At 40.1% G+C, this 22,265-nt stretch overlaps 2 protein-coding genes across 4 annotated transcripts; one reads left to right on the forward strand and one right to left on the reverse strand.

The window, feature by feature from the left end:
- The first annotated feature begins 251 nt into the window (after window positions 1-251).
- Window positions 252-12,876, forward strand: p3h1 (prolyl 3-hydroxylase 1). The gene is made up of 15 exons (XM_053652944.1): window positions 252-815; window positions 2,421-2,573; window positions 2,657-2,846; window positions 2,950-3,081; window positions 3,411-3,550; window positions 4,368-4,457; window positions 4,580-4,632; window positions 5,580-5,701; window positions 6,000-6,154; window positions 6,833-6,928; window positions 7,115-7,265; window positions 9,220-9,337; window positions 9,429-9,504; window positions 10,452-10,592; window positions 11,797-12,876. Exons 1-15 carry the CDS (start codon window positions 351-353, stop codon window positions 12,274-12,276), a joined length of 2,562 nt encoding a protein of 853 aa, XP_053508919.1. The 5' UTR covers window positions 252-350; the 3' UTR covers window positions 12,277-12,876.
- A 721-nt stretch (window positions 12,877-13,597) lies between these two features.
- On the reverse strand, window positions 13,598-22,184 carry odad1 (outer dynein arm docking complex subunit 1). Of its 3 annotated transcripts, none has more exons than XM_053652946.1 (15): window positions 22,047-22,184; window positions 20,857-20,962; window positions 20,628-20,727; window positions 19,855-20,044; window positions 19,213-19,338; window positions 18,891-19,004; window positions 18,734-18,801; window positions 18,348-18,529; window positions 17,067-17,192; window positions 16,839-16,921; window positions 16,310-16,478; window positions 15,980-16,143; window positions 15,087-15,190; window positions 14,177-14,267; window positions 13,598-14,057 (listed from the first exon to the last, which is right to left on the reverse strand). In XM_053652946.1, exons 2-15 carry the CDS (start codon window positions 20,921-20,923, stop codon window positions 13,977-13,979), a joined length of 1,665 nt encoding a protein of 554 aa, XP_053508921.1. In that variant the 5' UTR covers window positions 20,924-20,962; window positions 22,047-22,184; the 3' UTR covers window positions 13,598-13,976. The 3 variants fall into 3 exon arrangements, with proteins under 3 accessions (XP_053508921.1, XP_053508920.1, XP_053508922.1); XM_053652945.1 differs by having other exon boundaries at window positions 20,857-20,976; window positions 22,047-22,183; XM_053652947.1 differs by having other exon boundaries at window positions 20,857-20,988; window positions 22,047-22,145.
- Window positions 22,185-22,265: the final 81 nt, after the last annotated feature.

A 22,265-nucleotide genomic window follows, 5' to 3' on the forward strand; every position in this document is an offset into this window, starting at 1 on the left:
TGTAATTACATTACTTTTGTGTGTTTTATACAATAATTTTGTCATTTTGTGCATTCTAATGATGGTGCCAGTTGACTTTGTTTGTTTATGTAAATACATTTTATAGTTAATTCTGCATATTCTGTTGAAGTGTGCTAATAATTATGAATTATAAATATTAATGTATGATGATTTATTTGTCTAGCGATGCTCGGTGATAGAAGCACGGCCCCATGTCTTTAATACCACGCCCCTTTAAATATTGCCCCGCCCCCTCCGTTAGGAAAAGAGAAAAAGTTTGCAGCTTTTGGTGAAGATCCGTGATGAGAGCTTGACCGTGCCGCTGGTCCACTTTCACGCAGCTCTCCATCATGGCCTCCACCGCGTTTCTCCTCGCTTTCCTCCTGGTTCTGTCCGTTTCGGAGCCGGGCTCGTGTGAAACGGAGCTCGGCGGTGTTTTGGAGCCGTACGACCTGCTGTTCGACAACGCAGTGGAAGCGTACTACAAGCAGGATTGGTTCTCGGTCATCCTGAACATGGAGCGCGCTCTGAGGAACAAGGGCATTTTGCGCAAAGTGAAGGCTCAGTGCCGCCTATCCTGCGCCAACCTCACCGCCTTCCAGCACACCGAGCCCGGCTCGCCCGTTCCGCTTCCCGGCGCCGGTCCCGTTCAAGACCTGGGATTTTTCCAGCGCGTGCTCGAGCGGGCCGAGTGCGTGACCCGGTGCGAGGCTGAGAAACTCGGGCCGTCGTCCATGCACAAAGTCAGCGACGAGGTCGAGCTCGAGTTCAGGAAAAGGACTCCGTATAATTACCTGCAAGTGGCTTATTTTAAGGTAAACATCATTCAGATAGTTCTTCACAAAGTTCTTCCAGATGCATCAGCATGCATGACTGCACCATGCAAGTTTAACATCAAAAAGTAGACCAGTCTATTCACGAAGAACAACTGTTATGTAGTTTTGTGACCATTTCCCAACAGAAAACACATTTATGAGCTTTTCCACGTCCCTAAACTAGTGATGGAAATTTCGAGTCTTTTCATCGAGTCATTTGGTTCATTTGATTCAGCTCGACTGATATGATTCAGCCCCCAAACGACTCACTACATTTTTTCCCTAGCGTTTAGGATTAAATTGTTTCCTGAGGTCTCACTCTGTCTCATTCTAATGACCGAACTAACGCTACTTTGCGTTAAAGAGATTTACATTCAGTTTAAACAATCACAAAAATCCAAGGAACTACAATTGTAAGCATACAAAACAGTAAACATACTTGCATTCATGTTATTAAAGTTATTGTTCCATGTTGTATCAGTGGTTTATTAGAATTGATTTCATAACATCAATGTCGATTTATCCCGATACATGAGATATCATAATTGCCTAAATCTTCCAAAAGACACGGTCGTGTATATATCCAGTATATATGAGAGTCGGCTCTCAGTGTTCACCTAGAAGAGCCGACTCCTTTAAGAACGACACATCACTACCCTGAACCCAACCCCCCCCCAACCCCCCCCCCCCCCGAGATTCGGGTGCCACGTCTTTAGGTGGAGTTAAATGGTACATGCCGGGACACACTTAAAGACGTTTAAAAGATTCCTTCACGCCACAGACATTACTATTCATTCGTGAATTTAAAAAAATATTCCACGTATTAACCGTATAGATGTCAGGCACAGCATTAAAAACTGCCTTTATTCTCAGGCGTTCAGTGTTAGCATGAGATGCTAACGGTATATGGTACTCCCCGCACCGCACACTGGTTTTTTAATAGTAGCATAGTAATCGAAGCACCGGTTGCTGTGGTTACTATTTTTATCGTATGCGGAAGTACGTAGCGGTTTAGCACCTAGCATGTACTTTACCTCAAGAATGTTATTAATGTATAATAACATGAATAATTAAACAGTAATAAACATAAAATAGCATAAAACAAAACATGAAAAAAATCACTATTAAAATTTGTCATAAATGAATTTCATTAATGAAAAATTTTTTTTTGATATTTTTCTTTCCTCAGCTTTTAATTGAACTCACTACAATTTTCTATCCAGAAAAAAAAATCTTTTTAGTCAGTTTGTCATATGGTTTTTGGCTTTAAAATGATATTTAAAAATATTTAAAATATTTTCTGAGACAGTAAAGTTGTTAACCTAGCACAGTTTCGCTTTAACTATTGATTGTATGTAGTATACACAGCATATTTATATCTTCTCTTAATTCAAAGATTATACTTTTACATTTTTCACCATTTCACCACACCAACGATTTACGTAAATACTAATCATTGTTGTGGTGACTGAAAAAATTATTCTTTGACTCGAACTAAATTTGATTAAAATCAAATGACACTTCTCGTTAGCCTTATCTGTGTGGGTAATAGACCTGTGACGTATCAGAGTTTGAAACAAAAACCTCGTCTGTCTGCATCCGCAGATAAACAAGCTCGACAAAGCTGTGGCCGCGGCGAACACGTTCTACGTTGCGAACCCAGACCACATGGAGATGAGACAGAACCTGGAGTACTACAGCATGATGGCCGGCGTTCAGGAGACAGACTTTAAAGACCTTGAGGCCAGACCGCACATGGTGAGATGCCGAAAGTTAAGTCGGGGAAATGTGCTGGATCGCCTTACTTGGTGTTTAAATGACATGTTGATGTGATGTTTCAGGCTGAGTTTCTGGAAGGGAAGCGGCTGTACAGCGCGGACGATTTTTCCTCCTCCATTGGACACTTCGAGGCAGCACTCAAGGAGTTTTTCCCGGCCGACGCGGAGTGCCGGGCGCTGTGCGAGGGTGCGTACGACTACGACGGATACAACTACATGGAGTACAATGCTGACCTCTTCCAATCCATCACGGGTAAGCAGCAGACATCTTTTTTCTTTTCAGCACGTTCATGATGTCAGTGTTTCGTGTGTGTTGGCCTGCAGATTAATTTGCTGATCGTGATGTTTCACTACAGATCACTACCTGTATGTCCTGAACTGTAAGCAGAACTGTGCTGTGGAGCTGGCGTCCACCGCCGGAAGAGAGAAACCATTCGAAGACTTCCTGCCATCACATTTTAACTACCTCCAGTTTTCCTACTATAACAGTACGACACATTCTTAGTTCATCTCTGTCACGTGACAATTTTTATTATTTGCACTCGCATATAAACATAATCCAAATATTCAAGCGCATTCAATGTGCAAAACGTTTGATGTTGATTGGCTTCTGGTAATTTGTGTGTGTGTGTGTGTGTGTTTGTATGTGTATATATATATATATATATATATATATATATATATATATATATATATATATATATATATAATTTTTTTTTTTTTTCATGTCGAACTACTTCTAAGTCAAATTCTGTAATCTGATCGATCTCCTGTGTTTCTGCTGCTGTTGGTTTACTCCTGTACTCCTCTTTTTCAGGTGAGCAGTACGAGAAAGCCATCGAATGTGCTAAAACCTTCCTAATTTTCCGTCCTGACGACGAGGTGATGAAGCAGAACTTGGCATATTACTCGGCTGTGCTGGGAGAAGAAAAAGCTGCTGCTATTACAGCCAGAGAGGTGCTCACTTGCTACATGACTATTGTTGATCCGAGGTGCAGGATTTGTCATCTCGTTGTAGACGACGTGCGTATTCGTTTGGCCCAAATTCCAACTCATACTCTGTATGGAATATTCCAGAAGGAGGAGGGATTGCTGGTTATACTCACACGCTTGTGTGTGTTTTAAAATTCCTAGCAACAGTTAAGATCCGTCATTAAATGAGCATTTATCGATATAGAACTACAACTTAATTTAACTCAAAGCTCTGAAACTATTTCAGAACTCATGTAGGCATGTCGGATCTCAGCATAATGCTAGTGCTAGAAAGGTGTGTAGGAATGACAGAGCGCGGGTTATCAACTGTTTAGTTTTAGTGGTAAAGCTCGGATTTCCTGAGATTTTATTATTATTATTGTTAATAATAATAATATTAATAATATCATCATTATTTATTGTTTATTATAATTAGGGTTGGGCGATATGACAAATATCATATCACGATACTCGAGGACCTTTCTAAGATACACAGTGCGTATCACGATATATAATTTAGCAAACAAACTGTCTGCAAGACGGTAGTAAAATAAACAAAAAAAAACACGTTTGAGGTTGATGATACTTTAATGCCTACGAAGACAAAGTTGAAGTAAATTACATCAAATCAACAGCGTCCATACAGTACCACTTAATTTGTAATTACTAAAAACCTTTTTTTTTTAAAAATCACCATACCAACGATACCTTAGAAAAGTGTATCGAGTAATCATTCATCACAATATCGATATTACACTGATGTATCGCCCAGTCCTAATTATTACTGCTTTTTCGACCCTAGGGTGTTGAGCAGTATATCAAGAATTCCTTGCTGGAGAAAGAGCTCTTATATTTTGGATATGAAATTTTTGGAATCACGTTTGTTGATCCGGTGAGTCCCAAACCTGCAGTTCAGACTGTTCTATAATACTTTGGGATATATAATGCAAAAAGATATAATTCCTCTCTCTCTCTCTCTCTCTCTCTCTTTTATTTATTTCTTTATTTTCCCAGGACACGTGGACGCCGGAAGAAATCATGCCTAAGAAACTCAGGGACAAGCAAAAGTAATAAACGAATAAATCTAAATGTCCTAACGATGAGGTCTGCTTCAATGTAATTACACCACAGAGCTGTTGTATTCTCCAATCAGGACATGTTCATTAATTTTCTAGAACAGCAGCTGAAACAGCAGGTTTATATTAAACTACATGCGTTCCTTCTGACACGTTATTATTTCTGTAGTAACGTCGTAGACAGTAGATGCTCAACATAAAATGTTAATAGCGTGCGGAGGCATTTATTTAACCTTTGTGGTAGCAGTCTCCAGTGTCAGCGCTTAGAGGAAAAGCCGTAGCTTACGATATAAAATCGCTATAACGAGGTCAAGATATGCTTTACCGTGATGTCGTGAATTTTATATATTTGAAATTGTTTTTTTTTTTTAAACAGGAAATCTGGAAGTAGATTTGATGTCATTTTTGACAAAGTTGAAGTTTTTCTTTATCTTAAAAAATGTAAATGTTAATTTTATTCCCTTTATTTCAGTGTTCAGTCCATCCAGGATTTTGCGATCGCAGAAATTTTTTTAAATTACCGCAGATTTGGGCCGAGACGTGTCGTGTGACGTTATCACGACAGATGTTCAGCCAAAGCAAATACATCTCATGATACAAAGCATGTATAGTACTTGTAATGTCTTCAAAATATCGTGACATGATATTTTTTTCATATCGTCCAGCCACGTTCAGGACAGAGGACGCTCTTATTGACTTAAAGAGGTGGGGGGGTGGCGGGGGGGGGGGAGAGGTTGTATTAAATGAAATGTAATTATAAACGGGTATAAATCGTTGGAAAATTCCTATGGTATAAGAAGAATAAAACACTGTTTTGATGGTTTTGCACAATACCGTTCCGGCATTGATTATTTTCCTGTAACTGCATGACACAAAGCGCTTTATTCCATTCTTCTGAGCGATTATGAACGCTCAGACCGTGTCTCCGTGCCGCTCAGGGCTGACCGAGAGACAGCCGCTCGCATCACAGAGGAGATTGGCAATCTCATGAAGGAAATCGAGACGCTGGTGGAGGAGAAGACCAAGGAGTCATCGGACATCACCAAGATGGTTAATGATGGTGAGCAGGCTCAGGAGTAAAACATTTATACCCTCAACAAATATTATAACTACCTTCAACCTCTTTTCTGTCCTCCAATCAACTTTCAGATCCTCTCAATTACAAAACTATCATTGAGAAACTTCTCTCGAGCTTCCTATAGTGCATAGGAATTAGCATTTTGTAGATAAGTTGTTGTTGTAGTAATAATAATAATAATAATAATAATAATAATAATAGTGCAACATAATTTTTCCTCACCCGGAAACTTTTGTAAAATTATCTCCTACTTTACTTTTCTCATGCGTTTTGTTTTTAGGAGTCAGTAAATCGACACCTACTCCAGAGCACAGCTCGGTGTTCGACGGCATCATGGTCAGCATGACGTCCAAAGTGCTGAATGGTTCACAGAGAGTCGTGCTGGACGGAGTCATCACCGACGACGAATGTCGGGAATTACACCGGCTTTCTAATGTAAGTGTTTACTCTTCGGTAATAGTGACACATAAACGTGGATGAAACCATTCAGCTCAAATCAGCTTGATTCCCTGCTAATGGAATTGTACAGCATAATTCATTTACTTTGCTGCAAGAGAACACGTGCGCATAATCGAAAAACAAATGACGGACTAAATGGATAGAAAATGTGTAGATTCTCGCTTTGAAGTTTTATAAAGACTGTATAACTCTTTATTAATGTGTGGAGATATTTCAAAGCGAAATGATAGGGATTATTGATTGATTGGTGCAGTATTTACTTGAACCTCATTCGGTATATAGGGAATAGTGAGCTAGCAAGCGATTTTGGACACGGCTTTAGTCTTGTTAGCGAGTGAAGACGATATCAGTACAAACGGCACTACGCTCGTCGTTCTGGACAGAACAGTGTGAAAGCAGTGCTTTATTCAGCCGAAATTAAATGCTATTATATCAAGTGAAATCAATTTTCTTGCAGTAGTGTCAAAAACGACCATCATAGACTTTCTGTAGTCCATATAAAAAGAGAGTAATTGCAAAACCGCTGAGTGCAGGGGCATTAGAGTAAGTGTATATCATGTTCAAGCGCGAATCATGGTTGTAGATTTGTTCAGTTACGTCAAAACCGAGTGAATAAATTCTTCCCCCCCTCCCCACTTGAACACTTTGCTTTAGACAGCGGCGCAGAAAGGTGACGGCTACAGAGGAAGGCCAAGTCCTCATTCCCCCAGCGAGATGTTCCAGGGGGTCACTGTTCTCAAAGCTCTTAAGGTAAGACTTCCGCACCATCACGTTCCTTACTGCTTATACATAACAGTCTTCGTCGTAATTAAGATATCCGTGATGCGTCATGCTACGAGTGGAATTTTTATTCTTTTTTTTTTTAATCAGAATTCCACGTTGTGTGTGTGTGTGTGTGTGTGTGTGTGTGTGTGTGTGTGTGTGTGTGCGAGACAGCTCGGTCAGGAAGGCGTGCTTCCTCTGAAGAGCGCTCGTCTGTTTTTCGACCTCAGCGAGAAGGTGCGCAAAGTGGTGGAGTCCTACTTCAGTCTCCAGTCTCCTCTGTACTTCTCCTACTCGCACCTGGTCTGCCGCTCCGCTATCGAGGGTAAGAGGAGCTCTGTTCACATGCCACCATCCTGGAGTATATAAATCCGAAAACCTGACCGCTAGATGTACATACAGTTCAAAAAGTTTATATACACCCAGATTCCTGTTTCTTTAAAAAGTCTGGAAGATCGCAGAAATTGATGCAACGACTTTTAGAAGCTTCTGATTGACCAGTTTGGGGGGGGTCCATCACAAAGCCCTGACCTGAATCCCATAGAAAATCTGTTGACCGAACTACAAAATAGTGTCTTTTAATAGAGTCATTTAAAAAATAAAGTACTATTTAATTTACCAAGGCTTTATCATATACAGTATGTCACAAAAGTGAGTACACCCCTCACATTTTTGTAAATATTTGATTATATCTTTTCATGTGACAACACTAAAGAAATGACACTTTGCTACAATGTAAAGTAGTGAGTGTACAGCTTGTGTAACAGTGTAAATTTGCTGTCCCCTCAAAATAACTCAACACACAGTCATTAATGTCTAAACCGCTGGCAACAAAAGTGAGTACAGCCCTAAGTGAAAATTTCCAAATTATGACCAAAGTGTCAATATTTTGTGTGGCCACCATTATTTTCCAGCACTACCTTAACCCTCTTGGCCATGGAGTTCACCAGAGCTTCAAGGTTGCCACTGGAGTCCTCTTCCACTCCTCCATGACAACATCACGGAGCTGGTGGATGTTAGAGACCTTGTGCTCCTCCACCTTCCATTTGAGGATGCCCCACAGATGCTCAATAGGGTTTAGGTCTGGAGACATGCTTGGCCAGTCCATTACTTTCACCCTCAGCTTCTTTAGCAAGGCAGTGGTCGTCTTGAAGGTGTGTTTGGGGTCGTTATCATGCTGGAATACTGCATACTGATTATGCTCTGCTTCAGTATGTCACAATACATGTTGGCATTCATGGTTCCCTCAATGAACTGTAGCTCCCCAGTGCCGGCAGCACACATGCAGCCCCAGACCATGACACTCCCACCACCATGCTTGACTGTAGGCTAGACACACTTGTCTTTGTACTCCTCACCTGGTTGCCGCCACACACGCTTGACACCATCTGAACCAAATAAGTTTATCTTGGTCTCATCAGACCACAGGACATGGTTCCAGTAATCCATGTCCTTATCCTGCTTGTCTTCAGCAAACTGTTTGCGGGCTTTCTTGTGCAACATCTTTAGAAGAGGCTTCCTTCTGGGACGACAGCCATGCAGACCAATTTGATGCAGTGTGCGGTGTATGGTCTGCGCACTGACAGGCTGACCCCCCAACCCTTCAACCTCTGCAGCAATGCTGGCAGCACTCATACGTCTATTTCCCAAAGACAACCTCTGGATATGACGCTGAGCACGTGCACTCAACTTCTTTGGTCGACCATGGCAAGGCCTGTTCTGAGTGGAACCTGTCCTGTTAAACCGCTGTATGGTCTTGGCCACCGTGCTGCAGCTCAGTGTCAGGGTCTTGGCAATCTTCTTATAGCCTAGGCCATCTTTATGTAGAGCAATAATTATTTTTTTTTTCAGATCCTCAGAGAGTTCTTTGCCATGAGGTGCCACGTTGAACTTCCAGTGACCACTATGAGGGAGTGTGAGAGCGATGACACCAAATTTAACACACCTGCTCCCCATTCACACCTGAGACCTTGTAACACTAACAAGTCACATGACACTGGGGAGGGAAAATGGCTAATTGGGCTCAATTTAGACATTTTCACTTAGGGGTGTACTCACTTTTGTTGCCAGCGGTTTATACATTAATGGCTGTGTGTTGAGTTTTTTCGAGGGGACCACAAATTTACACTGTTATACAAGCTGTTCACTCACTACTTTACATTGTAGCAAAGTGTCATTTCTTCAGTGCTGTCACATTAAAAGATATAATCAAATATTTACAAAAATGCGAGGGGTGTACTCACTTTTGTGACATACTGTATATGTGTCTTCCTGTGCAGAGAAGCAAGAAGACAGAGATGACCTGAGCCATCCTGTACATGTCGACAACTGTCTCCTGATCTCCGAACTCAACGAGTGTATGAAAGAGCCTCCGGCGTACACGCACCGGGACTACAGGTACATCCGAAACCAGCACAACACCCAGCTATGATTCTACTGGTTACTGGTTACTACTGGTTTTTAACAATATACTCTGCGTTCCTTTCAGCGCCATCGTCTACCTCAATGACGACTTCGAAGGAGGAGATTTCATCTTCACAGAACTCGATGCCAAAACCATCACGGTACGATTCTCACAGATCGTGTCGTTCATACACAGTGTTTAAATGATTTATGAACATGCATTGTACATGCAACGGTCCCCATGTCATTAGTAAAATAATATCTAGTGGTTATTTCAGTGTTTTGGCCAGCATGTGGTGCTGCTGAGTGTTCGTCCTAAATATTGCAGTTAGTCTTTACATCAGGTGTTCCCAAACTTTTTCGTGCAAACGAAAAAAACAGTAAAGTGTACATTAGGAATTTTCTTTGACCCCAAGCTTTGACCATCCTGCATTTTCTTGTCTTTCCAGATTTTTATAATTTTGGACTACTGTAATATTATAACTTTGTGTGTTAAGTATTATGTTACTCATATATTGCTAACAATTACTACTTACTTACCTTACTGAACATGACTGTGAAATGTATATCAATGTATTCAGTATTTTAGTGCCTTTTATTTATCCTCGATTTTCCTTTAAGAAATGTGAAGCAGGAGTTTTGTCCTATCTCCCCTGCTCTCTCTCTCTATCTCCCAATCTCCCCTGCTCTCTCTCTCTCTCTGTCTCCCCTGCTCTCTCTCAATCTCCCCTGCTCTCTCTCTCTCTCTCCCCTGCTCTTTCTCTATCTCAATCTCCCCTGCTCTCTCTCTCTCCCTTGCTCGCTCTCTCAATCTCCCCTGCTCTCTCTCTCAATCTCCCCTGCTCTCTCTCTCTATCTCCCAATCTCCCCTGCTCTCTCTCTCTATCTCCCAATCTCCCCTGCTCTCTCTCTCTCTCTGTCTCCCCTGCTCTCTCTCAATCTCCCCTGCTCTCTCTCTCTCTCCCCTGCTCTCTCTCTCTCTCCCTTGCTCGCTCTCTCAATCTCCCCTGCTCTCTCTCTCAATCTCCCCTGCTCTCTCTCTCTCTCTCTCTCTCAATCGCCCCTGCTCTCTGTCTCTGGCTCGCTCTCAATCTCTCCCTCTCTCTAGGCGGTGGTGAAGCCTCAGTGCGGTCGCATCGTGGCGTTCGGTGCCGGTAAGGAGAACCCTCATGGAGTCAGGGCTGTGACAAAAGGTCAGAGGTGTGCGGTGGCTCTGTGGTTCACTCTGGATCCTCGACACAACGAAAAGGCAAGTTCCACTACACAGTTATTTATCATTAATGTTCTCTTCACTGCTTAGCCACGGAGGCGTCACTCACCCACAACCCTAAATATACAATATACCTTTATCTTCATATCATTATCACAGTTATTAAACAGCAGTTATGGAAATATACCATGGTAATACACATACTTGGGATATTCTATCTAGCTTATTATATCTGTCCGTCTGTCTATCTTTTTGTCTCAGTCTGTCAATTAGTCTTTCTTTCTTTCAGTGATTGTAGATAGATAGATAGATAGATAGATAGTATCTATCTACCTACCTACCTATAGTGCTGTGAAAAAGTATTTGCCTGATTTCTTCAGTTTTTGTGTATCTCATACTAAATAGTTTTAGATCTTCAAGCAAAATACAACATAAAACCAAGGTCACCTGAGTAAACACACAATACAGTTTTAATTTTTTCATTGAAGCCAAAAAAGGGATCCAACACCTATCACCTATGTGAAAAACTTAGAGAGCAGAATTCATGTTTCCCATAATTATTACAAGTTCCCCAGGCCTTGAAGCAGCAAAGCATCCCCATACCATCACACTTCCACCACCATGCTTGACCGTAGCTATGGTGTTCTTTTTGCGGAATTCTGTGTTTGGTTTACGACAGTTGTAACAGGACCCCTGTCTTCCAAACAGTTCCACCTTTGACTCAGTCAGTTAGGATGCCTTTGATTTATCATAGGCTTTGTTTTCATTTCTGAAACAATTTAGTATGAGATATACACAAAAACAGAAGAAATCAGGATGGGGTGAATACTTTTTCACAGCACTGTATCTATCTCTGCCTGTCTGTCTGTCTAAGTATCTATCTTACTATCTGTCTGTGTTTGCTTAAGTCCAATTTGTCTGAATTCTGCATTAAAACTAATGACTTTTTTTTTTTTAAACCCTTTAACAGAAATGTGATCTGGTTGTGGAAAGTAATAATAGCACCAGTAAATACCCCAAATGTTATTGTACACATTTAAATAATTAGCATAATTAATTTGCAAAGCCCTGAATTAGAGAAATCAGTCTGTTTTTTGAGTTATTTTAATTTATTATTTATGTGATATTGTGAACATATTGGTTCATGAACAAGGTTATAAAGTGCTTTAAAGTCATTTTTGAATCATTTCAAATAACTTTCATTCATTTCACCATGTTGTACTTTTTTGGGGGGGTTCCTCAGGAGCGAATTCAGGCAGAAGAGCTGTTAAAAATGCTCTCCAGCCCACTTAACGCAGAGTTCCAGAAAAAAGAGAAGGACCGCAGCGAAGAGACGGCCTCAGAGAAGGACAGCGCGATACCGGATGGAGGAAAAACAGCCACAGCAGAAGGCACGAAAATAGCCACGGGAAAGCAAGCAAGCAAACCTGCAGAGGAAAAGACTGACACGGGCGCCGACGCAAAGACGCACGGCGAAGACAAACCGCCAAAGGCCATGGCTACGGAAAAAGCAAAGGCTAAAACAGCAACGAAAACCAAACCATCAGGAAAAGCGAAGACGAAAACGAAAGCGACAGAAAAAACGAAGGCCAAAGCAGCAGAGAAAAAGGAAAAAGCAGCCGCCAAGAAGATGGTAAAAGCTTCGTCCAAAAAGACAGAAAGCGAACAGCCGAAAGCAAAAAGCTCAAAGTCAGACTCTCAAAAGAAAAACGATGAATTATGAGCATAGGTGCAAATCAGTTCTTATTAAGATCGCTGTTTTATACTTTTTAATATGTTAATATCTGATTATTTGTGTGTGTGTGGGGGGGGGGTGTCAGCAAATGAACACAAAAACAACCTAATCAATTCAGGACCCAAGAAATGCAGCAAGAAAATATTTTTGGTATAAATTATCCATACTGTGAGCCACCGCTGAAATAAAATTCAACTAATTTTATTCTAACATTGTGTGTGTTCGTTATTTTGCTCTGCTCCATATTTTTCTAGCTCTTTGTATTAGAAATAATGTGAATACTATTTTTTTAATTATGTTGAGGAAAAAAAAAGTTCTGCCCGTGGATGTGTTTACATTCCTCCTGTCAGTCATGTTACAGACACACCTCCATCTTAGAATGAAAAATCCACTCTGTAAGGACTTATTCAGACATTTTCATCTTTATAATTTAAACAATTATTCAGTCTTCAGACATAAAAAAACAACAAAGATTTAATTTCCAAAAAGATTAAGTTGAGTTTCTTTAATTGACCTTTTGATCTTTTTAACCATAGTAAATAAATACCTGCAGATAGCGGTGCAGTCTTCTCTTCATGTTTATCTAGAGTCCCCTCCGAAACTATTGGAACGGCAAGGCCAGTTCTATTATTTGTACTGTACTATAGACATTTGGGTTTCGGATCAAAAGATGAGTATGTTTAGAAGAAAGTTTAGAATTTCAGTATTTATTTCCTGGTATTTAAATGCAGACATGTTAAACAACATAGAACATTTTGTATTAGACCAGCCAATTTGTAGGCGAGCAAAAATGTTGGAACGTGTGACTGACAGGTGTTTCTTGTCGCCCAGGTGTGTCCTGTTATGTCGACCGTTTAAAGAATAAATAGATCTGAACATTTACTCTTGGTTTTAGCCTTCGGTTTCACCTGTGAAGACCGCATTTGTTGTTTAAAAAGGATAAACCAACATGAAGATCAGAGAGATGTCTATGGGAGAAAAGCAAGCCATTTTGAAGCTGAGAAAAGAGGTATTACACAAACATTGGATAAAGCCAATACAACAATTTGGAACATCCTGAAAAAGAAAGAAACCACTGGTGTACTGAGAAAACACACTGAACGGGTTGGCTAAGGAAAACTACAGCAGCTGATGACGGAAATATTGTGAGAGCTGTGAATTAAAACCCAAAAACGACAGGGCAGGGGTGACTATCACGGTCTTTAGTTGTTTAGTCACTGTTACCATGATCAGGTTGTTTATATTTCTGCATATCCCAATATTTTTATAGCATATCCCAAGCAGTTTTATTCCACTTATACCAAAGCAATTTGGTAACAATTAATTACAATTGTTTATTTATTAACAAATGACACTTTTTATCAGTACTTTTTTTTTCATTTATAGATACATTTTTAAAGGTTGGTTTGTTTGTTTGGTTTTTTAGTAATGATAAAAAAGACTCTTAATTTGACATTGTGAAATGCTGGAAAGTTACCCAGCTAGCTACTGAACTAACATAGATGAACTCCGAACACTGTGGGTTTTTGGAGGCGGGGTTTCATGTACATGGGCATAGATGGATATTTGTAAGAATATCAGCAGTCAGAGGAGACTGATTGTGACAACTATTGTTTTAAATGCATTTCATTATTTCTGTATTTTTACACCAGACACCGTCCAAGTCCCAAGACACACATGCACGGTAATCAAGATCTCTGAGCGCTGAGTTTAGCAGACCTGGCCTCTTTGCTCTTCCCAGCATGCAACGCTTCTTCCTTTTGAAGAATCTGCACAGAGACACACGTTAAAACCTAAACCCTAAACATGCCAAAACCTGATAAAACTAGAGGCCATTTTCACCAGAGTGCGTGCGTGTGTGTGTGTGTGTGTGTGTTTGTTTCCTTACTCTGTTCATAATACGCTGACGAAGTTCTTCCTGGGGCAAAGGTTGGTCTTCCTCATGTGGAAGTAGCAAATCTTCTATATCGTAGTCATCCCTGGAGTATAAACGTAACTCGGTCATGCACAAAAAGCTTGCGGTTCAGGATATTGATAAGTAAAGCAACTTCAAATCAATGAGGACAAAAGTAATGGCATCCCACAAAAGGTGGAAATGTTACTTTGTGTCTACGGTAGCCAATGCACTGTAATGGCTGAGCTGCATTACTGGAAGTTTAGTTGGCGCTCTGTGAGTTTTGTGGGTGTGGCCAAAATGCAAATGCTTGGTAATTTACGCCTGACTCGTGTTTATCAGCGTAGGATTTTGGTTCGGTTTGGCCTACGAAAACATCGACAACGTTAGGAAACGATCGATAAATGAGACCCAGTGTTGTGGAACATCCGTGAAGCTAGCTAATTCCCGACGTGTGTCCTGTGACTGTTGATGGTCACCCACTTTACATAGAGAAGGGAAGAATACTAGTGACACACATGAGATTCCTGAAAAGTCACCAATTATTCATATGTGGTAAATATAAACCTGTGGAACAGCATTAACCTCATTAGGAGGCAACAGTGGATTTAGGTTTTCTGGGGCTTTAATTAATTGCCTTATGATTAATAAGTACTAGTGTGTTTAGCTAAAGCCTTCTCAGTTTTCTACTCATAGCTTACCTAGTCACCTCACATCACCTATCAGCTTCACTAGCAGCTCTATGCATGGAATTAACTCTGACTTACTTTATAAATCACTTTGGATTATATATATATATATATATATATATATATATATATATATATATATATATATATATATATATATATATATATCACTGTTATATTTTACATCTTCAACCTTACCATCCTGACCTACTTACCCAGGAACAGGAGGCTGCACGACAGGAGCCTGTTTCTGCATCTCCGCAATTTTCCCAAGCAGCTCCTGAGCCGCCAATTTCGGATCGTAATCCTTCTCCGGGTCCTGATAAGATATAAAAAATATGGATAACTCTTGTATGCATATTCTAAACGTGTATACTACCGACTCAAATCTGCCATAATATATATATATATATATATATATATATATACACATACACACACACACACACGCACACACCACAAATGTCTAATACATACGTCTAATAAATCCTGTAAAGTAGGCTTACAAACTTTGTTACTGTCAGCCATGAGACAATGGCTATCTAATATAATCTAATAAATACAGTACAGTAAAAAAAAAAGAAAAGAAATTATTTATACTGAATAAACTAACTTTATATGTGAGGTTTAATGACTTTCTGATATATAACTAAAGACTGTATAGATTTTGCTAGTACTAAATGCTTCAATACAGTAACTGATTCCCGGTAAATGAAAAATATTCATTCTGATCATATAAAATTAATGCAAGACTGTAGAATTAACAGCGTTTTGGGGGAAAAAAGTCAAAGAGGAGCAGATTTGGACCTGATCACTGGATTTACATCATAGTGACACCAAGTGTTCAAACTTAGAGGGTCATGTGCTGAACCTTCTTAACAGTAGACCTTTAGAACTTTAAATGCATTTTTAACATATTTTGATTACACCAGTCTCTATTGTACACCTCACAAAACAGTGATTAGGACTATAAAAGGTAAATAATACAGCTTTCATCAGTGCTATTAATCAAAGAGTCCTAATCTTATATTCAAACCAGGTGCAAGAGATTATCGCACTAAAAAGAAGAAATGTTAAAAATGTGGGTCTTGTTTCATGGTTATTGTACCTTGGAGTTGATGAAGGCCTGCACAGTGAGCAGCATGTTGGTTTTCTGCTCCACCAACCTCAGGTACGTCATGATATCGGAGTCTCTGATTCCAGCCAAAGAACCGGGCAAATCGTCCACTGCTGCATGGTCGCAATCGATCTTATTAAACACGGCGCTCACTCCTACGTTACACACACACACACACACAAAAACAAACTTTACTGCTCAAATGTTGTGTCTTTTAGTCTTTATTGTCTTTATAACAGCATGTTAAGCAGGTATGAGAGTAGACAGAAACAAATATTGCGGTTGTTTTCATGTTATTTCATCAAAACCACCTCTTCTCACCTGTCTTAATCTGATCCAGGATCTGGGTGATTTCTTTAACCCGGGCCTCGTACTCCAGGGCCTGAGTTTCAGTGTCTCTCTGCTGCTCCTCCATCTGCTTGAGGGTGGTGTGATGCTCCTGCTCCTGCTGCAGATCCTCCACCTGGAACCTCTCCATCTCCTCTTTGATCTGGATCAGCAAACAGATAACAGCATTATCTCTTTGATAACAGCGTTTCTGATGTTCCATATGAACATAAAAGGGAAAAGTTAATTGCCCAAGACATGTCTGGTGTCTGTTTTTTGGATTTGTTTTTTTTTACTGTTCTAATGTAAACTAACGTAAGGGTATAGCTATCAGTTAAAAAGTTTGCAAAATGCTAATCTGGTAATTATAAACTTCTATTATTTGTTTGCTACATGAACTTTATAGCTCCAGTACGACACTAAAGAAGCAGACACCAAACATCTCGTGGCTGAGCAAGTACATTTAGATTACAGGAAAAAATTTGTCAAAAAATAAATAAAAATAAACTTTGATTGGACTCACCTGTCTGATTTGATCTTTCAAAGCCTCAGCCTGCGTGTTTTGCTCGTTAACGTAATTAAAGAGAGCAAAGTTCCTGTCTTCCGCTGCATGCAATACAGATCATACAGCAAACGGTTTAACTCGTAGATTAGACACGCACTCTATTACAGGTCGATACTGAAGCACCTTATTACATCTGAAACATCATCTCAGTATAGATTAGATGGAGATTAGACAGAGCTGACTCACCCTGGATAAATTTGGTGACTAGCATTTCCAAATCGTCCTCGCCAGTCACCTTCTGTATCCGCTGGAAAACTTCCTCCAGAGTCTCCGCCGCCACCTCCGAGTCGGTCCTCCGCTGCTCCTTCATTTCTGCCACCATCATCATCATCATCATCATCATCCTAGTTTCCAACTAATCAACCACAAAAAAGTAACTACATTCTATGTATACATACAGTTCTGCTCCAGAATTATTGGCACCCTTTGTAAAGATAGGTAAAAAGGTTATGAATGGTTAAAGAGCTTCTTCAAAGTAAATTTTGAAGAAAAATTAATTTTTAAAAAACTGTAAAGAAACACGACGTGTCACAATTATTGCCACCCATACAAATTCCTGTGAACAAAAGGTAACTCAAGCAAGTTCATGTTATTATACATTTTACACTTTCAACTTTCAAGTTCTCCTGAGTGTTTAGGAACTCATAAGTAGTCAACCATGACTTCCTGTTGTTTCACTGGGGAATAAATATAAGGTGACACACAGGTCAAATTCCCTTACAAGTTCTTCAACAAGATGAATGAGGAAGATTAGAAGATTGAATAACAAGGAAAATATACAAGTGAATTGAGACAAAAGTGTATTGACCTTCATAATTGAGCTATAGTTTATGAACTATGGAGACCTTTTTTTTTTTTGCAACAAACACTCAAAGTGAGTTTGGCATAAAAATAAGAAGGATGGTTCTAAAGAAAAAACCTCAACTGGTAAAGAATGTGGTGGAGGATCCAAAGGCCCTGAGAACTTTTTGGCTACCTCTGCCAAGAAGTTACAACTTGGTTGGAATCGTACATCTAAATCCACACAAAAATGGTTTGATGACAAAAAGAAAGAAGCTTTTTTCCCCCAAAACATTTTCTCCCCAATTTGGTCTTGGCCAATTCCCACCCACTAGCTAACTTTCCCCTATCACATTACAACTACCAACTCAAGAGGGTGAAGGCAAATGTGTTTCCTCCAAGACTTGCAAAGTCAAGAAAACCTGTGAGGTAAGCTGAAGAAATATCACAAGAGAGACAACCTAGAACCGTGGAGAATCGGGGCTCTCTCACACTCTGTATTCTCCAAAAGAAGCTTGTTCAAAGTACTAAACAGTGGGGTGCCAGTAATTGTGACACAAAAGGGTTTTATATTTTCTTAAAGGCTAGATTTGAGTGAGATTACACTACTACACTAGATGTTTTTTCATAACAACCCCTCCCCATCCCCATCTTTACCTAGGGTGCCAACATTTCTGGAGCTCTCACCGTGTCTGTGGCTGAGTGCGTCGTCCAGTCCTGTCCTCTCCTTGCACTTGGTTGTCATGAAGTCTTTAAGGCGCTGCTCGTGTGCGATCAGCCTCTCCAGCTCCTTCATCTCCACGGTGTACTGCGCCAGGTCCTTCACCGCCTTCTCCTTCATCATCGTCATCTTCGTCTGAGCCTCCACTCTGAAGATCACACAAAAACACAGAGTGCGTTTACATACGCTCTAATAATAATAATAATAATAATAATAATAATAATAATAATATTAATAATAATAATGACCGTTAGATGATTTTTCAAGTGATCGTATAAACATATTACCTAGCACATAAGGGACATGAGCAATAGTATATATGAATTTCATAGTAACAGTAAACTCAGTTCACCTGGAATCGTAAGCTGCCGTTGACATGCCGATGACGTCACCAATCTCCTGCCGGATTTCCCGAAGCTCCTGTAAGACAGAAAATCTCCCACGCTGACCACAACTTGGCTTTGTGATTAAAAATCTCTATAAATGCTATACTCTACGTAAACAACGACCTTGTCCAGTTTGTGGTGAAGCTGCTGGAAGCGGACACGCTCCACGCGTAGCGTCTCCAGCTCCTCTCTCAGCTGGCTGTTCTTCGCCAGCTGCTCATTGAAACGAACGAGAGCCTGGGGGGGGGGGGGGGGGGGCAAAGAGACAGAGAAAAAAAATCTAGCAACTTGAAACGGTGGCCTAACTCGGAGATGCGTGAAGCCTCCAGATCTTTTCAAACTACTGCTCATGAAAACTCTCTTTCGTGTTCGCTTAGACTCCCAAACGCATTCCTGAGTTGGCTCAGAGAGTGTAGAATGTATAAGGGATCGGACTCTAACTCACCCGGTCCAGTTTATTTTCCAGGGTGCGAGTGGCCTTTTGGATGTGGCGAGCCTGAGACTTCTGACTGTGAAAGGTACTAACATCTCCTTTTCTCAGCTCTTCCAGTTTCTTCTGAATATTCTGGATCTGTTAAAACACACATAGAATCACACACATACACACTAATATTATATATATATATATATATATATATATATATATATACACACACACATATATATTTTATATATATAAATATATATATAATATTCAAAACAACATAAATTGTGATGGTATGCCTTTTTAATATTAGTCTCCTTTAGGTCACATGACCAGATTTGAGATTTGAACAATGTCTCTCTGAAGGTAAGATTGTGCACACAGTGATGCTCTTTCCAGGTGAATATATGTAATACAAAACAGAATACAACTCATGCTGAAAAGCTCTTCCGTGGATTATGAATTCAGTAAAAGGAGAGTGAGAGACTTCGATTGGGTTTGTCTTTCCGCTCTGACGATGTTCTTTAAGGAAGACGGCTTCCGTATGTACAGCATGTGTTTTGAATTGTAAATAACTCAGCCACTTTGTTGCGTGTGTGTGCAGTGTATGCGTGCAGTGAGTGAGTGTGTGTGTGCGCGCATGTGATGTCGGAAGGTCATCACCTCTCGATCGAGCTCCGCTTGACTGAGTCGCTCTCTCTCCAGCTGCTCGTTGAGTTCGTCAAGGCGGTTCAGGAGAGCTCGGAGCTGCTGGGCGTCGTGGCTGTCGGTCTGCCTACGCAACTGGCTCGCGGATGCTCGCAGGTTCTTCTGCAGCTCCTCATGCTCCTCACGCAGCTTCTCCATCTCCAGACTGTCGGGCGGCGTACGTGCACGGAGTGATGGGGGCACAACAACGATAAAGGATAATATGAAAAATATCATGAGGATTTGAACCGTGGAATTGGTTTGACGTCACTAGTAAAACCACATTAACCCTAGTCTTTTTCATGATGGAATTTTTTTTTTAAATGCACCATGCAGTGGATAACAGTCCTGGGAAACACTGGGAATGAACCAGGAATACACCCAGAATAGGATAGCAATCCATCGTAGGGCACCATGCGCACACACACACACTGTTCCATTCAATGGAGGGTATGTCTGTGTGGGTTCATTCTGGGTTCTCCGGTTTCCTCCCATAAACATGCCACCTAGGGGCAATTTAGATTCACCACCAATCCAACTACTGGAATGTTTTTGGACAGTGGGAGGAAACCAGAGAACCCGGAAAGAACCCACACAGACATGGGGAGAACATGTGAAACTCAGCACAGACAGTAACCTGAGCTCGGGATCAAACCAGAACCTCGGAGCTACTGCATGAGGCAGAGATGCCTCAAGATGTGCAGTGTTACTGAAAAAAGCGTGTATGTGTTTATGATTGTTTAACTGACCGCTGTTTGCGAATAAGCTCCTGTGACTGGATGCTATAGGCCTGCCGATCGGCCTCCATGATGCGAAACTGCCTCTGTAGCTTGCCCATCTCTGTCTCTCCTGTGACACACACACACACACACACACACACACACACACACACACACACACACACACACACACAGCATCTCAGACTAAAGCCACATGTCATTTTTTTTCTCCTTTACACATTACTGTGTGCATCATTACCCAGTGTATCAATATCCATGTCGCTGGAATCAGAGTGGACGCTAATCGCTGATCTTCCACGAGGCATGACGACAGTGACTAACTAAAACTGCTGCACTGTGAAGACCTGGAGATAAACGACTACAAGACATACTGAAAAGAGCAGCGAGCTAGCCATCAATGTTCACAAACTAGTAACAGACTTTATTCATTTAGAATTCAAAACCTTTTTATTGCTTTTCAGTATTTCAGTACTCTTTTACATCATCACACACACACATAGAAAGAGAGAGAGAGAGAGGACAGAAAGCTCACTAGCTCTAGTACGATAGATAGAGACAGACAGACAGTTAGAGACAGACAGACAGATAGTTACATTGATATTATATCATCATATTGCCCAGCCCTATTGTTCCAATTATTGGGGGTGCCAATAATTTTAAAACCAGCCTTCATATTTATAACGGTGTGTTGGTGCGCCACTAACGTGCAGTTAATGTCTATATGTTTATTTTCCTAAATCTTTTATATATATATATATGTGTGTGTGTATATATATATATATATATATATATATATATATATATATATATATATATATATATATATTAGATTTATGCTCAGTTTACATAGCTTTAAATGTTTTTAAATAGATGCTTCTCATTTCATAACTTTCTCTCTTGTTTATCTTATTAATATAATCTTATTTCTTGTATTTACTGTTATTGTTAAGCACCATTACACCAAGACAAATTCCTCGTACATGTATACCCAGTGATTCTGAAAACATTGTGTTAATATAAAATTATACAGACAGCAAAATACTGCACATGAATTACATTTATTTGTAATTTTGCAGTGTTTGAAAATAGTTGGAGTGCATTTAATAAGATAATTTAATAATAATCTGTGACTTGACCCAAGTCTGTTTTATTATTATTATTATTATTATTATTATTATTATTGGTGTTGTTGTTGCTGTTGTGTCATTGCATTCCATAGAGTACCATATATTAGTTAAAGGTCACACTATAGCTAATGAAGTTTAAAAATATATAAACAAATAAATAAATAACACATAACACAAGCAGATCATTATATCTACTCGTTACTTATACATTTTCCCGAAGCTCTAACGTTAGCTAGTTTTAGTGTAATAGTTAGCTAGTTAGTTGGTGCTGCTAGTTACCCAAAATAAAAGACTTCCTTACCTTCAAAAGTTACTTTGAAAATGATATAAAACCAGAACAGCACTGTAAATTATTGGAACTAACTGGACCCTCCTGAGGAGATATGTCTAACTGCAGAAGAGTAGAACCGGAACTCACAGAAAGTTGCTAGCAACCGTCGCTAGGCGCCTCGGCGTTTATATCCGCCCTGCATACTACCGCACTAAACAGTATGCAGAACAGCGCCGCCCACGGCAGCTT

Source organism: Ictalurus furcatus, chromosome 21, assembly GCF_023375685.1.
Source record: "Ictalurus furcatus strain D&B chromosome 21, Billie_1.0, whole genome shotgun sequence".
Taxonomy (NCBI): domain Eukaryota; kingdom Metazoa; phylum Chordata; class Actinopteri; order Siluriformes; family Ictaluridae; genus Ictalurus; species Ictalurus furcatus.